Source organism: Clarias gariepinus, chromosome 4 (assembly GCF_024256425.1).
Source record: "Clarias gariepinus isolate MV-2021 ecotype Netherlands chromosome 4, CGAR_prim_01v2, whole genome shotgun sequence".
Lineage (NCBI taxonomy): Eukaryota > Metazoa > Chordata > Actinopteri > Siluriformes > Clariidae > Clarias > Clarias gariepinus.
This window is the reverse complement of record NC_071103.1, coordinates 27,508,075-27,526,702: the sequence shown is the minus strand read 5'-3', so window position 1 is coordinate 27,526,702 and position 18,628 is coordinate 27,508,075. Positions and strand designations below refer to the sequence as shown.

General features: G+C 35.8%; 1 protein-coding gene across 1 annotated transcript in view; it reads left to right on the top strand.

Annotated features, from left to right (window-relative positions):
* The window catches only part of lars2 (leucyl-tRNA synthetase 2, mitochondrial), a 59,521-nt gene extending 42,921 nt beyond the window's left edge, over positions 1–16,600 (top strand). Inside the window, exons 14-21 of the mRNA XM_053495149.1 lie at positions 1,536–1,673; positions 3,278–3,381; positions 3,901–4,083; positions 4,888–5,057; positions 6,047–6,124; positions 8,096–8,207; positions 11,062–11,189; positions 16,219–16,600. Of these exons, the coding sequence (XP_053351124.1) occupies positions 1,536–1,673; positions 3,278–3,381; positions 3,901–4,083; positions 4,888–5,057; positions 6,047–6,124; positions 8,096–8,207; positions 11,062–11,189; positions 16,219–16,398 (1,093 nt within the window). The 3' untranslated portion in view covers positions 16,399–16,600. The remainder of the gene's footprint in view (positions 1–1,535; positions 1,674–3,277; positions 3,382–3,900; positions 4,084–4,887; positions 5,058–6,046; positions 6,125–8,095; positions 8,208–11,061; positions 11,190–16,218) is intronic.
* The last annotated feature ends 2,028 nt before the right edge of the window (positions 16,601–18,628 follow it).

Sequence of the window (18,628 nt, the reverse complement as noted above, 5' to 3'; positions counted from 1 at the left end):
AAAACTGCACAACTCTGTATTTAGTACTACAGATTATTTTTCCAAGCAAAGAAAAGTTTTTACACCTAATATTCATTGTAATATTTTTTTTTTATTACTCTTTATAGAGGTTTTTTGTATGTTTCCAAAATGTTTGCTCAGTACTGTAAGTAAAGCCACTGTTAGGTTTTACTGAGCATGCTGGCGAATATGAATTGTTCTGGTTACTTTGTCTTATTTATATTTTCATGCCAAACCCAGAAGCATATATTATTTATTTATTTATTTTTTTTTTTGGTTTGAACTGAGCCATATATAATATATATATATATATATATTTTTTTTTAGAGGCATGCATATATTCTTCTAAAATATAAAATTTTTATGTTTTTTTTTTTTTTGGAAATAGTAAATGGTTTTAAACATAATAGCACATACATGAAAAATGTATATACATGTATAACAACATTCAGTAAATATATACTAAAGATAATAAAGTGCCTAAGACTTTTGCTCAGTACTGTATGTATGTATGTGTGTCAAATACTCATGCTCATAAGTATTTGGACTGCAACTGGGAAAAAAAGTTTTCTATATTTTCTATACTGTACATTTTTTTAATTATATTCTTATTTCATATTAATTATTTACATATTTTCTTTTTATACTCTATCTTTCTTTTTTGTTATTATATTATTAATTCACATTATTTGTTTAGAATATTTTTTTTTTTTATAAAAATGTTTAGGTAAGGGTGGTTGAAATATGTCACTTCACATCATACTGTGTATGACTGTGTATGTGCCTAATATAATTCGATTTTAAATTTCAATCCATCCACAATGACTTGGAAGTCATTGAAATGTAGACGTTTTGCTTCACTTTAAGTGGGTTAACGAAAATATTGCCTTTCGTTTAGAAATTACTGCCATTTTTTTCTTAACATTTTCCTCTTCATTTCTCACATCATCCAGGCTTTTCCACCCACAGAACCATCACTCACTCTGTGTTTTATACTAGTTGTTTTTCAAACCATTCTCAGTAAACTCTAGAGACTTGTTGTGTAAAAATTCCCAGGAGATCAACAGTTTTTGTAATACTCAAACCAGAGGGGACAGGATGTTCCTAGTGAATGTTAATTGAAGCTTTTGACTTGTGCCTGCATAATTTTATGCATTACCCTTCTGTCACATGATGTGCTAATTGGATAACTCCAAAATGATCAGTCACATACAGTAGATGTTCCTAATAAAATATTTATTTGTGCAAAAAGTATTGCTTTGCAAAGACAAAAACAAAAATCAGTATCATTTTGATAGCATCATCCTACCTTAACGTGAGCTCTGACAAGTGTTTAGATGCAAATCTAGACTGCACATGCGAATCGCAACTCCTCATCCATTAATATGCTCTTCTGAGTCCTGTGCATGGGTGGCTATGCAAGGATGCCCTCTAGTGCATATATGCACTCTAGTTTACAGTGTTATGTGTGGAAAGTATCTGTAGACAGTTTGTTCTTTTCCTGATTGCGCAATTTCCCTGTGTCCTGTCTGCAGGCCTTTCGATCGCTCTCTGGCTGACCAGTGGATGCCTGTGGATGTGTATATAGGAGGAAAAGAGCATGCAGTCATGCATCTGTACTACGCCCGTTTCCTCAGTCACTTCTGCAAGGATCAGGGCTTGGTCTCACACAAGTACATAACATGAATTAAAGATTACAATTATAGCACTTCAAGAGTTAACATTATGTAAAGGACTTTTAGGCTGGGGATGCACTACAAGAGCTTAGACAGGATTTTGTTTAACATTTAAAAACTCCATCCTAGTCTGCTCCAATCAACACAAATTGTAGCACAATCTGTAAGTGTATGAGGAGTACAGACTTAAATTGGCCTAGCGTGTGAAGAGAACAGACTGAGAGCAGACTTCCCCAATGTGAGTTGGTAAATTGAACCATGTTTAAACTTTCAGAGCCAACCCTGGTGTACAGTGGTCACTGACCCGACCAGGGAATAGTGATCAGCATACTAAAAAGATGACCCATATTAAATTAAATTAGATGGTAACGCATATTAAATCTGTTGCCGCCGGTCTCGTCTCCATATTTATTTGTTGATTTTTCTCCTTCGTCTGTTAAGATTGCTCTATTTCTCATGAGACTTTCCATTAGAGTTTATTATATTCAGTTTTCCTCAGTTGCAGTGACATGTCATGTAGTCTATGATCCCCCATCTGGTGCAGTCATTAAGTGTTTGATCCACAATTTTCGAGTCATCCTAAAAAAAATCTGTGGAAGCCAGCCAGTCAGTCAGTCAGTCAGTGTATACTCCCAGAATTTTGAATGTCGTGTAGTGAATGTTGTGTAGTGTATCCCCAGCTTTAACAACAGCTTCATCTTGACGTCTAATGAGCAACACAATCTGACAGTGGCAAGAGAAAAGCTCACTTAAGTTGGCATGAGAGAAGAGTCGAGCATGCCTTAATGGTTAATGCCTAGAATGTTAGATATGACAGTACTGGACCTTATTTTTCATACTGGACAGCAACAGATTTATTTATAAATCACTCGCAGAAGAATTTGCACCAAAATTAAAAAATCGTTCGAAAGAGCTAGTCTATTAAAAAGGATGTTCTTATCCTTCTAGAGCTCCTGAATTTGAATAAATATCCATATAATGAGACCCACAAATGTCAAACTCAATTGATTCAAGTGAAGGCTTCAAGTCATTTAATTGCCTTGTGTTAGTTTAGTTTTATATAAATTATACTTTCAATTGTATAATTGTTTGAATTGCACACGCAAGTTTAATGAACATTTTGTAAAAAAAACTAGTTGTTTCATGTTAATTATCTGAATAGAAATCCATTAGGACAAATGAAATGCTGCCCTGTGACAGGAGTAAGGAGTAATTTATTTGTGCCTGTTGTGGTTGAGGCTCTGAAGTGTCTGAGCTTCATTACTAGAAGATTTAGTGCACGCCATTTAGTTGTCTTTTTCTCATTTTCAGCTCAGTGAGATTTGTCTATTATGGACTTTGATGGTGGGCACAACGAAATGCAAATCATCTCTGCTAGAAACGCGCTTGGTCATTTGCCGCTGAATGCCGTTTATCAATATGTGTGAAAGTGACGGGGATTTCTAATTTGTTTTGTATATAACATCGCAACATTTGCACACAATGTTTCTCATAGATGGATAAATGAGGCCTAGACTGTTTTTTAGGATCCCAGTAAGGATGAGCATAATACAAGTTGAGGTGTACTGGCGACACTTATAATAAATTCTTTTCTTCTAAAGGGAACCATTTAAGAAGCTGCTGGTGCAGGGCCTTATTAAGGGTCAGACCTTTCGAGTAGCTGAGAGCGGGCAGTATCTGAAGAAGGAGGATATTGATTTCACAGGTGTGTGTGTGTTTAGAGGATTTAATCTGGTGCTCACTGATCATTATATCTCAAACTGCTGTTATCTGAGCCACTTATGATTTCCTCGTTGCTGTGGTCAAAAATAGATTATGCTTCACTGCGACTCAACTCAACAGCAGTCAGCTTAGTCATAGAACCCACTCGAGACAAATGCTGTATAAATCTCCATCTTTTCACCTGTCCATCTTTCTGTATTTCTCTATCTGTGTCTGTCTCTGGTGAGTATTGGGCTATAGTTGGCTGAACTGTTGCCAGGCAACCAGGTAAACAGGGAATTTCTGTCTGGACTGCGTATTATTGGTATCTAAGGGATTTTGAGAAATAGCTTCCTTTGTCAGTGAGGACAGAGATGATGATTGGTTAACACTTTTTGTTTAATAGAGGTAATGGTTAACACATGCGCCTTTACTTTTCAAATCTTACAATATATAGTTTGCCTCATATCAGCCTCTAGTCCACTTTAGACTGGTTTATACATGTTGTCTTGGCCTTTTTCAGCTTCTGAACCTGCCCATCGAGAAAGCGGAAAGACGCTGCAGGTGACTTGGGATAAGATGAGCAAGTCCAAGCACAATGGTATAGACCCTGAGGAAGTGGTGCAGCAGTATGGCATCGACACTGTGCGCCTCTACATTCTTTATGCAGCACCACCTGAGCAGGACATCCTGTGGGACGTAAAAAGTGAGATTTTGCTAAATCCTAATGCACTGTTTTGATAAGGGTGGACCCAGCTCATTCCATATCAGTTTAGTTGGTTTATTTATTAAAGGGTGAAAATCTAAACTACAGATTCATCTAGTCTCAGATTTCTAGTGGGTCCACATTCTTGTTATTCATGTATAAAAGCTTTAAATCTATATTAAGTAACTAATCTTTAAACTTCTACTAGAGCATTTTTTATTTCATTTTTTGGAGTCCTCAGCAGGAAAAGGTAAATATAATTTGCAGTCAAATTGTTTACAAGCTCCAACTTCCCCAAAGTAGTCTCACAGACAACTATATATGCCTACCTGTGAGCTGCCTTCGAAGGAGAAGCGACAGATTATTTAAATTTCTCTATGTATAGGCTCTACTCTAGAACAAGAAAAGTTATTATCATTATTTTAAATAGTTTGCTAATTATGGGTCAAGAAAAACCTTCATAGACAGTCAGATACTGAAATCTATAAATGAGTTTTGGATCAGGCATACATTTTATATGTAAAACCATGGTCTTTTCTGATTTTTATTTCTGAAGACATCCAAAATATGCAATAATCGTTTTTTGAACAGTTGGTGTTTGCAGATGTGTCTGCTACTTATGATCTGTTAACCCTTCATAATAGTCTGAGACTGATAAATTTCTGAGGCTGGTAACACTAAATGACCTTCTACTCTGTAGCAGAGGTCTTGGTCTTTCCTAGGTTGGTCTTCATGAGACCCAGTTTCATCATGGTACTTGATACTGTGTGTGTGTGTGTGTGTGTGTGTGTGTGTGTACTGTAGCTGACGCTCTTCCAGGTGTGCTACGTTGGCAGTCTCGTCTCTGGGGGCTTGTCTCTAAGCTGAGAGAGGCTCGTGAGGGCAGCGACACCCCCAACCCCTCAATCCTTAACAAAAAAGAGCGTTTAGAGGCTCGGAAGATCTGGGAAAACAAAAATCAGGCTATTTTGCAGGTTAGAGGCAGCACTTACATTCATCATGACTACATGATTATTATGACTGAATATCCTACATGCCACTACGGTACATCATAGTTTAGTTCTAATACAACTCTTGCACACTTTGACCACTTGGTGTCACCAGTGTGAGGGCTGAGGTGTTTGTGTGTTCATTGATTAAGATAATAGTTTAGCACAAGAGGCAGCCTGTAACCATTATTATCCTTGATCATCAATGAACAAAAACTGCCTGATGCATCCTAGGCCAATAGAAACTAATAGACAGGGTGTATGAAAAGGGTGTTAAGTTGAGCACATGATGCTTTAGTGCAATATAAATAGCTTCTGATAGCCCAGTCTGGGACTGTTTCCTCCAGAGTCCCTGGTTGGTTAAGAGGCCTGGCTTGTGCTCAGTCCAGCCAGAGTCTCTAAGCCACACTGTCTGCCTTTGATTTACTTTTTTTTTTGGAAAGTCTCTGCCATCAATCATACACTTTCTAGCATGAAGGATGTCTGTTAGCACCTGCAGTTTTCTAAACTAAAACTTAACCCTAATTAGCATGAGAGAAGACTCCACACTGCTCCAAGATGATCATAAAATTCCTAACTTCTGCTGGGGTAAAAAAAAAAAAAAAAAAAAACTTTTACCCTCAGGGCCCCTTTCTTTCAGCTGGATTAGAGGAAATAATGTTTACATTCTCTGTGCCCTTTCATTAGCTAAAATATCTCTTGCAGAGGAACATTACACAGGAATTGGGTTATTTTTCTATTCTTGTTTTCATTTTCTGCACATTCAAATTTGTATTAGTTTTTAAACAAAAAAGTCTTTAAACGTGCTCAGCTTTGTTGCGTTAAACAATAAATCTTAACAAATGTACTTAAAAAGATAGAAATTATCTGTATTATGAATCCTAACATATATAAAATGCAACAGAAGAACAAGAGAACACAAGCTATACGGTTTATAATGTTTTGTATACTTATGAATAGTTTTTGGTTGTCAGGTCACCACTCACTTGACCGAAGACTTCCTGTTGAATGCAGCAATCTCACGGTTGATGGGACTGACCAACACACTCTCAGTGAGTCTTCCACGCACATACATCCTTTCTTTACAGTTTTAAGCAGAATAAAGTGGGACGTAATAGCTTTATACATATGACAGATGTTTATGAACATCCACAGACCAGCATGTTGACATCAGGTTGTGCTATCTACGATTAATTAGTTAATAGAATAGAAAGTCATCTGTGCTGTTGCAGTATTTTCTGTAACAGCACAAAGCACTTTACATTTTCTATTTAAAATGACAAGTTTTTTTTTTTTTTTTGGCTGATTAACTTTGAGAGTGCAAAAAACTCTCTTGAAGCCTTAAGTTGTCAATTGAATTTAAAATACAAGTGAACGCATGTTTAAAATGCAAAGGCAGACAATATAAAAAGCTACTTGTCTTTTATTAATATTTTTGAAATCTGTTGCCATTTTCAGTTATTTTACATTGAAGTACTATCTTTAAAAAAAACTAACCAAAAAAATATTTAATTAACTTGAGCATTTGTGATAAATCATTGTGATAAATTGCACAACATATACAGTGCCCAAAGAACATTTTCAGACCCTTTCAAGTTTTTCACATTTTGTTCCTCAAAAATAAAATCCTGAATACATACGTATTCAGACCTGTCACCTTCTTTGATAAAAGCGCCTTCTGCAGCAGTGGCAGCCTTGTCCTCTAGTGAATGATGCTACAAGCTTGACACACATTTCTTTTGGATGTTTCTTCCATTCTTCTTTCTTTCATTTAATCTTGGCAAAATCATTTAAGCTGAACCAGGTTGTATGGTAACAGCCATTTTCAGGTTTCTGCAGAGATGCTGATTTCCCCAACACATGGCATAAGGAGGTGTATCATCATTTGGTTTCTTATGGTCTGCAAGTCTTCATGTGCTTTTTGGCAAACTCCCAGCAGACTGTCATGTGCCTTTTAGCGAGGTTGGGCTTCTGGCTGGCGACTCTACCGCAGATGCCTGATTGGTGGAATGCTGCAGTCATGGCTATGCTTCCTTAAGTCCTACCCATCTCCATAAGGGAACTCAGGACGTCATTTTTAGTGACCTCTGGGGGTTTGGTTACGTCTTTGACCAAGAATAATGGAGGCTACCCTGCTCTTGAGTGCTTTTAATGCTACAGAAATTTTCACGTGTCCTCCTTCAATTCTTTCTCGCAAATCTACAGATAATTCTCCTGACCTCATGGCCTTGTTTTCACTGACAACATCTACCATATGACCTAGACAGGTGTGTGCTTTTTTTAATTATGTTAAATGAATTCACTGAGGCACAGACTCAAATCAAGTAATTGAAGCATCTCAGGCACCTACTGTACCATTAGTAGGCGGAGGATAAACCAAGCTCAACTGCAAATGCCAAAACAAAGGGTCTAAATATTTACAGTATATAAATGAGATTTTCTTAAGTTTTTGAAAAAAATTAACAAAACACTCTAAATGTTTTTTTTTCTTTCTGTCATTATGTATTGTGCATTCAGTATTGTGTGTAGAATGATGAAGAAAAAAAGAATCCAAAATCTTAATCTATATCTGTGTGAAGCATAACAAAGTGTGGCAAATTTAAAAGGGTCCAGGAACCTTGCACTGTATTACTGATCTAAATGGTCACATCAAAATTCTAATAGTTGTTCTTACTTGTTATGTGATATGTAAGTCAAAATCTACCCTTTAATTTGGCATGTCTGATCCAGCTTAACAAAGATCTGTTTTTTTTTAAGCAAGGGCTGTGCACATATTGCACAACTGTTTGCCAAGGATTTTTCATTGCATTATAAGATGCATGTTTCTTACGTTTGCATGTTTGGCACGTTAGGTTTTTATGAATTCATACATATATGTTCAAATGTATCTTAGTTGAGTTTAAAATGCTTAGGAATATTGATAATCTGCAGACACAAAGGACTATAATGATGATGTTTCATTCTCCCTGCTTGCACCTGCAAGTCTTTATTTAATTTTAATTACTTTCTATTCTCTCTTACAGCAAGTGTCTCCTCGTGTTGTTCTGCACAGTGTGGAATTTGAACAGGCTCTAGTCTCACTGTGTGTAATGGCTGCACCAATGGCCCCTCATCTCACCTCTGAGCTTTGGACAGGTATGTGGGAGCTGTCCAATATTTTAATCCCCAGTTATAAAAAAATAATAATAATAATTACCTTTCTTTAAGAAATATAAATGCATTTTAATAACGAGTATAATTTCCAAAGAACGTGCATGACGCCCTTAATATTCCTAATTCCACATGGGTCAGTGGTTCAAATAATAACAGATTTCCATTAAAATACACAGTAAAATGAAGTGCGGGTAGATTTAATCCTCTTGGGCGTGTGCTGTTGTAACATCTGATGTAATTCCAAAACATTCCAACACCCTCAGCTATGTCAGAAATATATGAGTGTGTTTCTGACATGTTATTACTGGACAGAACATAACCCATTTTTTAGTCATTTCAGTCAGTAAGTAGGCACAGCCTTGCTTATGTTCAGTACAATAGCAGATCTTAGGTGTGATATTAAACACCATTTATTATTATGGTTTATTTGTTTATTTAACAGTTATTTGGCTTTGAAAACACAAATAGTTTCGCAACACAAACAATAAGCCTTTTTGTAATGTACTGTTACAGCTAGTGGAATTAACGATTTTTAGAATGTCTTCGCAGCAGAGTGGTACATATACAGTAGTTAAACATCCCAGTGCTGTTATACTCTATATCAGCACTCATAGAAGGCCTCTTGTCCAATCATATTACTGTTGTACAGCCAGAAAATGAGAAGCCACTCACTGTATCAGTAAGGGTTAAAGGAATTGTTGCCAGCTGAAACATATCAATCATTGCAGTAATAATCCAATCAAAGGCTCTTAATTATTTGCTTATTTAAATCCAAACGACTCCTTTTTGGAGTGTAGCTGTAATTACCAGGAATTTAAACTGTGAGGTATTGTCTTATTTTTATCTTTCAAGCTCAAATCAAAGTGCCTTTTTGATCAAATGCAAAAGAATTTTCATTGCCGTTCTAAACAGGACCTGTATGTATACAAAACTGCAAATACTACTGAAATGGAAAGAATTTATATTGTTTGACAAATATTAACAAGCTTAAAAGTTTTGATTGCATAAGTATTTCCCTGCACCGGTATATAAAATTCCTTGGTTGCTTCTTTAACTAATGTTCTCCTCACATAGTAAGTGGCTTTTGGTAAAAGTCTTCAGGGATGTTTTAAGCATATCATTTTCTTTCTATATTTAGTGACAGATTTAACGGTGCTCCAAGGGATGCTTAAGGTTTGGGAGTTTTGTTATAACCAAACCCTGATTGATACTTTTCCAGAACATTGTTATGGACTTGTTTTGATAGCTCTTTGATCTTCATGATGCTATTTGCTTTGGTATGTTCTCTAATAAACCTATTTCAGGAGCAGGTGTGTTTATATTGAGAACACGTGGTACTTTAGCTGCACGCAGGTGAACTCAATTTCTCATTGAAACTGGTTATAACGGTTATAAGTTAGAACATAACCTGTGGAAAATCAGTTTATACTTAGGCAAAGGTGTGTGTGTCTGTGTGTGTCTGTGTGTGATTGTGTGTGTCTGTGTGTGCGCATTAGTTTGAATTAGCTATATAGTAGGACTAGTCGCCATGTTAGCTTTAGAACTGCAACTGCCAATTATTTTTTATTCATGTCTGCATTAGTGAAAAGCTGATAATCGCAGCAATATTTGCTTCATGTTAAAACTTTAATGAAATTCCGGTTACACAGTTGCACTTTTAGACTTTACAGCAGATGGTTATAGTTGGGAAGTATGGTAGTTAAGGTTTCCCTGTAAGAAAGTTTTCTGTTCGATTGTTTTTTTAGTAACATTTGCTTTTGGCTTGCTTGTTATGGATAAACTTTTTATTATTATTATTATTATTATTATTATTATTTTAAATGTATGTCCTGAATTTATGTAAAGACCCCAATTCTGTAAACATCCTTTGTTACACTGTCCACTATTAGAATTATGGAGTCAGCCCAAATAAACTATTACACAAAAAGCAAAATTGGTATAAAGTTTGTGAAAGATACATTGCTCAAGAGTTATGAGCTGTGGAAAACACCGGAAGAAAGAGGGGAAACGACTGTCCAGCACATCCAGCTATTGTCACACGTGTAAGTTGGATAGAAGGCCTGAGCTTGTTAACCGCTGTGTGGACACATCCCCATTCCTCTAACTGATAACTGCAAGGAATGCCTATGGAGAGACAGGAAGTTTGTGGGAGGAGATGATGTGTGTGCATCTCAATACTTAAGAATGTTATTGTGTTGAAAACTCAGAAAGACAATTTGTGTAGTAAGAGCATCATTTTTCTTTATTCAGTTTGTATAAAGTTATATATGACCACCATTTTCTCCAAACACATGGTTCTTCATAAACACACTAGGACAAAGTTTAGCGGAAACATGCATCCTTCCTGGAGTTATGGTTGGGTCATAGAGAGACTGCTAATTTTACCATGTCCCAAGAGAGAGGGGATTGCCAACTGACCCCTGTGTAAATTCAAACACAGACTATGTACATGAAAACTGAGTACTCTCAAACACTTTTTAAACCCATTTCATAGAAATTAATTTCTTACCTTGAACAGCAACAATAACCTTAGCTACCCTAAGATAGAAATAGCTGCATGTATGAGAAGTGAAATGTTTCTACCCATCAAGAATGTCCAGCTGATATGACTCAACTCCCAGATATTTGATAATCTTTAGTACAATTTGTATTTTTTGGACAAAGCTTGGGTTAGATAGTCTGTCAATATAATATACATAAAATAAAAAGTTATTTAAAACTAAACTATAAGTTTTGTGAAAACTAAGGAAAGGATATAATAATAGTAGTTATAATAATAGTTATTATTATTATTACTGCCTCTTCATTATCATATAATTCTTTCTCTCCCTTTCAGGGTTGTCTCAGGTTAGAAACCCTCTCAATCCTACACTATTTGGTAGTGGAGATGTGCTGCAGCAGCACTGGCCCACTGTGGACCCAGAGTACCTGCAGACTCCTGACACAGTCGAGGTGTCTGTACGGGTAAGACACACAAACCAGTTTGCATCACTCACTTAGTGTGTATAATGTTTCTACACTGCAGAATGCTTAACTATCATAACTGTTAGGGGAAAAATTGATTGAGTTATGTATTGCCATTCTTTTCTGTGCCTATTTACATCCAAAATCAATTCTTTAAAAACTCCTTTCACATTTATAATAGAGATAAACTGGTCGATCAGGCAATGACCAGAATTGACTGGTTTTCAGTTTGAGCCATAATTAGCCGATCAGCCTTGGATATAAACGATTCTGTAACAAGTGGCGCAACAGAAAAACATTTTGATAGCGCTAAAAACCTCGGACCTTCCTACCTTTTTTTTCTTCTCCCAACTCTTTAAGCAAATTAGTGTTAAACCCACTCACACAATTATACAAATCTTAAAACACTGTGAGTGTAAATTTGTCTTTAAAAATTTATCACATGCATTAGAATTAGAGGCGGTAAAACGTCGCTGTGATCTATTTACACATTTTCATCCCATGTGGTGGGAGTGAATTATTTGCTAATTGATTTGTTTAGAAATAATAATATTGGCTTTTTTCCAATTAAATTAAAAGTTAAATGTCAAACTCTTGTATTTAAAGATGGTTTGTATTGTTTACATGTTGCACTTGTTTTTTAAGTGATAAAACTAATGTCATAAGGAACGGGCTACATTTCATCAATTATTATACTATTTTTAAGGTTTAAAATTGTAAGAAAATCATAAAATGTCAAATTCAAATAGGGATATTTATAAAATTGTGATACATTTAGAATCGCAATTTTATTTGAATAGACACCTTGGTACCGTGAAAATATCGTATCAGGTCAATCAATAACTATAATGTGCTAGTTTATAGTAATGGACCTTGTTATAAAGGGAATTTCTCCTCTAAAGGGAATGTCAATGTCTCCTCTATTGTACTGTAATATATGTTGAACAGAATTGACAGGAACAACACCCAGGCTGCTTAGTAGGACTGATCTGCTGTCTTCAAAAGCCTTCTCATGCTCGCTTCGTTAACTTAGGAACATAAGTGTGTTTGATCCTCTAGAGATTCTGCTGGAATGCAGGAAGTGAAACTGTCTCTTCCTAACGAGACCAGTGTGTCTTCTTATAGAATGTCTGTAATTAATCTGGGTGGGAGGATGGGTAAAAGGGCCTGGCCTTTGATTTACTTTGATGGTTGAACAGTAGCAAAAGCTTTTTTTAAATACTGCACAGTCAGTTAAACTTCTCTTCTGCAATTTAAACTCAAAAGTCTCATGATTGTGCACATACATCAAATTGGACTGTGCAGTCAGAGATCAGATGTCCCATATAAATGCTCAGTAAGATTATCAGCCAGTGGGGACCTTCTCAGACTAATACAGATTTTAGTCAATTCACTAACTCGCATTTTTAAGTGATTTTAATCATCTGTAAAATTGTTTCATTTGTCTGTGATTAACAGGTGAATAAAGATGCCTCATTGAATGTTCGTATGCCACATTTTCCACAGAGACTAGTTTTTTTTTTTTTATCGAGTAGATATAATATTAAAGCTGCCAGCAAGTGAAAAGAACTTTACTATACATAGAGCGTTTATAGGCCTGTTCCAAAGGTCTGCGTCCGTAAGCAAACAAGCAAGTTCTCTAAACTTTCCTAGCAGCTAATCTATTTGAAGAATCAAATTTTGCTCACACGAGAATGTTTTTCAGTTGGATCTTGTATTGTTAGTTTTGAAGGCGTCTTAAGTTTGAATAAAAAGAAAAAGTATTACATTTCATAAGGAAAAATGTCTATGCATCCAGAATTTTGGGCCACAGATGCATCTCATGCCACAGATATGTGTGATTAGGGTCAGTCAGCTGTTTACAGTGAACCTGTGTTAGATGTTAGGTGATGTTAGGATTCACTTTTGCACATACAAAAACCAGCAAATATGAGGGCTGGTTAAGTCAGACCAGCACATTTGATTGTTCAGAATAACTGTATGCAGTTGAGTAAAAAATACCTTTATTTCCCTAAACAGTCCCCTGTTACGGTAATGCACTTATCCTAGAATTTAACTAGTGCTTGGATACATGAAGCTAGACCCTTATCTCAGTACACCAGAGCCATGATCAGACCTGCCTGCTCCATGTTTGAAAGGCTGGCGTTCCAGGAACCTCTTTAATTTAGCAAGCAGCTCTTAGCAAACAGCTAGGATATTAATTATTAAGAGAATACTTGTCTTTCAACTTTACAAACCATGTCATAGATCAATGTTTCATCAGACTCATTCCCATTCTCTTACAAAGCGCGCACACACACATGCAATTTCTCATTTCTTGTATCTCTCTCTCATGCTTTCTCTTTTCCACTCACTCTTCATATTTATATAAGCAGAACCTGCTTTAAATAAAAGTTGTATCTCCAGTAGTATAGTTTATTGAAAGCCTAATGTAGTTTCTCACACTGTTTCCTAATCCTGTGTGTAAGAGCATGTGGAGGTGTCCTCCACCCCCAGCTCTGCCCTGTTTAAACTTACTGGTGAGGTGAGCTGGCATTGTGGGCTGATGGGTGTGCTGTATTATTTTGGGAATCCCCTTACTAGTTGCAGGATTTAAAGTAGTTCATGCCCTGTAATGACAGGACTGGGTTTCTCCCAAAGAGACTGGGCGGCTTCTGTGGCTGAATAGGACCCACACACACAGAAGATTTTATCAAAAGTGACCATATGAGGAACAGATTGCTGATTGTTTGCTCTTTCATATTTAGCTTCAGAGGACTTTACTGAAAATGTTTCTTTTATTTAATTTGAATATTTAAGTCTACAAATGGATTTATAAATATTTGGGCAGTGACACACTTTCCCACATTTTTCCTCTGTACTTGAGCAGAATGGAAACAAAATTTAAGAAATCAAGATGTGGTTGTTGTGTAGACTTTCAGTTTTGATTGAAGAAGCTTCACAATAAAATAGTAATAATAAACATTTTTTTTTAATTAACTGTTTAGAAATTAGCCTCCCCATTTTCACAAGATCAAATGTAATTGGACAGATAAAAAGTTAGAAAAGATGTGGAGTTTAAAGGGGCACGGTGGTATAGTGGTTAACACTGTCGCCTTGCACCTCCAAGGTCAATGGTTTGATTTTCCACCTCAGGACTCGGAGATTTTGCATGTTCTCCCTGTGCTTGGTGGATTTCCTCCAGGCTACTCCGTTTTTCTCCCACAATCCCAGGGCATGTAGATTAGGCTAATTGGCTAATTGGGGCGTATTTGTACTTGGTAATTGTTTGAAATGTGTGAGGAAATACTCAGAATTCCCACAAACTCTCACAAAATCTCACAAATTACCTTGTTGAAAGTGCTATATAAATATATCTGAATCAAATAAAATTGAAAGTAAATATGCCAGTGCAAGTGAAGATGGCCATCAATAGGATGAAAATCAGAACAGACTTGTCAGAGAGGGCAGAACATTTAGGAGTAACAAAATCAAATATTTGGAACATTCTTAAAAAGAAGCTTGAGCTCAGCAACACCAAAAAGACACTAAATGATTAATAAATCATTAAGTCACTGAATGGTCACACTTCCTTGGTGACAAGAAACCCTTACACAAAATATCATGGAGAATCATCAAAGCCCACATTCAAGAGACGCCTTCATGAACGCAAATACAGAAGATTTACCTCAAGATGCAAACTACTGGTAACACTTAAGGACAAAAAGGCCAGATTATCATTTACTAGCCAGACTATAAACTATGGTTCAGTTTTGAAACAGGATTCTTTAAAGAGATTAAACCAATAGTTACTTTTACCAGAATAATGGTAAGAGAAGAATATAGAGAAGTAAATGGAATATATGATCCCAAACATTTCACATTGTCTACTAAAAATGCAGCTGGTACTGTTATGGCATTATGACAGCAAAATATTATAGCTTCTAATTGAACTCAGTCATTGTTGTTTATTAATGATGCGACTGCTAAAAGAAGTGGCAGAAAAAATTCTGAAATGAATCTTAGTTTACTTTCTTCTCAGATCATGTCTAATGCTGCAAAACTAGTACTGTAGGTTAGCTTTTATAATACAGATGGAAAATATCCTAAAATGGAACCCAAGAGCTTTTTAAGGCAAAGAAATTTAATGTTCTTAAAGGGTTAATGGGCTTACTTATGAAATAATCATAGACAATATAGTAAACTATATATACAGTGTGTGTGTGTGTGTGTGTGTGTGTGTGTGTGTGTGTGTGTGTATATATATATATATATATATGTGTGTGTGTGTGTGTGTGTGTGTGTGTATATATATATATATATATATATATATATATATACACACACACACACACACACACACACACACACACACACACACAGTGTATATATATATATATATATATATATATATATATATATATATATATATATATACACACACACACACACACACACACACACACACACACACTAAAGGCCTGGCTGTCAAAGAATCTCAAGGGAGGACCCTTAGCATTTGGTGATGTTAGATTTGAGGAAGTCATTAATTGCAAAGCATTTGCAGCCAAATGTTGAAAACAATCCTTGTATTTATAATTGCTTGTTTGTGCCTGTAAAAATTGAGGGACTTTAAATGGCTGTAATTACCAAAACAGTTAATGCAATATTAAAGTTCATGAATCGGCTACTATGCTTCAATCATAAACCGATTGATTCATATAAAATCAATTGTTGGGGTACAGGGGCAAAATTATGAAAAGAATCATAGATCAAACTATGAACAGGAAATTATGAAATTTATAAGCTCAACTATAAGTTCAAGTCTTTTGGATAAATTGCAAATAATCATCACGATTGTAATGCAAGAAATTATTATACACTCCTACGAGCCATAAAATGATTCTGCATTTCCCTTCATATTAGCATAATTGTTTTGATGGGATTTGTTTATTTTCACTAATTCCACTGTGCTCAGCTTCATAACCAATAAATATTTGTGGGTTTTTTTAATACTTAATCTCAAGACACTCTTTTCTTTCCTTTTCAGATTAACAATAAGGCATGTGGCAGTATTACTGTGCCTCGACAGATGGCTCAGGATGCTGAGAAGATGCGAGAGCTGGTACTGGACAGCCCATTGGGCATGAAGCTCCTTGCTGACCGTGTGATTAAGAAATCCATCCTCTCTCCCAGGACTGCTCTCATCAACTTTCTGGTAGAAGAATGAACTGTGTGTTAGGGGAAAAGTGACCATTATGCTATTTGGCATGTAAATTGTCAAAGGAGTTTTGATTTAAGATCTCTAGATACAGTGAGAAGATCAGGCTTTTGCACTCTGACAGAACAATGGATAGAGAATAATTCAGCTGTCTGTTTTTAAATTAAAGACAACAAATAAAACTTTTTTTAATAAATGATTGTCTTGGCCTGACAGTTTTCTCCTTAATAATAATGAGTGAATGGTAGACATTACATTTCCATACATTGTTCCACCCACTTTGTTCTGCTCTATTTTTACCTTTAACTGTAACCCAGGATATTTTTCGGCTGCCGTTTTCCAGGATATAGTTACACATGCTGCCTGATGATGAAGGATGTCTACTAGAACTCCTAATCCCTAACACATACCCAACTTTCCCACCACCTCAACCTTTCCCAAGAGTAAAGAGAGAGAGTGACTGAGAGTTTTTAGACTCCTACTAAAGCTTGTGACTAGAGGCAGTGACAGCTGAGCTTTAGGTGACTCATACTGTCCTCTTTGGAACAGTAGGTTATATGTGGTTGGTCTAGACTTATTCTTTTTCATTATGTTCTTTCAAAGAGATGGATACTGATCCGGTTGAGAAAACCCAGCAGACAGACAGGAAAAGCTGCTGATTCAGTTGTTTTTGTACTGTGGTCTACAAGCATGTGTTATGGAGTCAGCTTGAAGTAATCAAAATCTTTCATTTTATATAAACTGCCTGATTATTAGCATATAAACAATTTTACCCATCAGGCATAAAATGTCTGTGATATTTAAATCAGGTAAATATTTTTTTAATGGTTTGTTATATTCAGTATAGGGTGATGAAAAAAGTCTTGATCCGTAAGTAGTAGTAATAATAATAGTAATTATATTATTATTACTATTACCATAATACCGCATTTTTAAAAATTATTTATGGCCTCTGACTCATGTACTGTATATGCTGAATAAAAGAACAGTGAACACTTTCTAATGTATTAGAACCAATACATGCAGAGATAATTTTCCACTTTGGTGCAGCGGTTGTTTTGTGCTGCCTTGTTATCTTTGACATCTTCATTACACAATTTGTATCTAAATTTATGACAAATTGCTTGAGACCCAAAATGATGGGTTTTTTTTCAAAAATATCTTAGACCACATGAGCTGTGTTTGCACGACAGATATTTGAGAAAACTGATGATGCTGGCTTGCAGGTCAAGTTCTTTTTAGAAATAGCACTGTCATCACATTACAGCAGCAGTTTAACTGTGTGTCCCTGTTTTCCCCTTCCTTTTGGTTCCAATGGGCATTACAACCAAGCTGAATGGGAAACCGCTGCGTCCCTTGACTTTCCTCTTGAACTTTAGTCGGAGAATCGGAGAGTGATTTACTTGGCCTTTTAGCAACAAAAGAAGAACAAAAAGACATGCAGTTTGTCTTTTATATTGCAAGAAGAGCTAGGCCTCCTGGGAATTGTAGTGCAGGGGTGTTTCGGTGTCTGACAGTAGAGCTATTGTTTGGTTTATTCTTTAAAACTGGATGTCCTTCTTAAACCACACATTACTTATTCTGACAATCAGATCTACATACTGTGAAAACTGTTCCTTTTGCTGTGTGCCAGAGGAACATAAGAACATCACCGTGATTCTCTGATTTAAGACTGAATACCATAAATAAAATTAAATAAACAGGGGCTTTTGCATTTCTCATATCTGCTGATTCTTGTTTTTGAATATGCTGACAAGACAAGAAATATGAAAAGACAATAGCTAACACTTCCCACAAAATAACTTAATATATCCTCCAAGATATTAATACACACATTCTTTTGCTAAATGTTATCACTTTAATTTACATTTCAAAGGAAGCATTTTATTCCCCTTTTCACAAGTCCTATTTTAGATTCTGTTTGTCTTGTTTTCATTAGTGACTAGATCAGTTTTCCTTTTGAGGCTGTTAGAATACCAATATTGTACAGGTTTCCAGTTATAGAAACCTGTACAATTAACACCTGTACATATTTAACACTATACTAATAATTGTTAGGTCCGTCCCTTATACTCAAAGCTATTAGACAGCCTACATTTTCTCCTCTCTTTAGCTGTCCAGTTGGGAATGGTAATTTGTGCCCATTGCAGTCTCAACTTTATGTTCTGTAAACTTTAAGGACTGTTGTGCATGAAAAGGTCCAAGAGATCAGCAGTTATAGAAACACTCAAATCAGCCT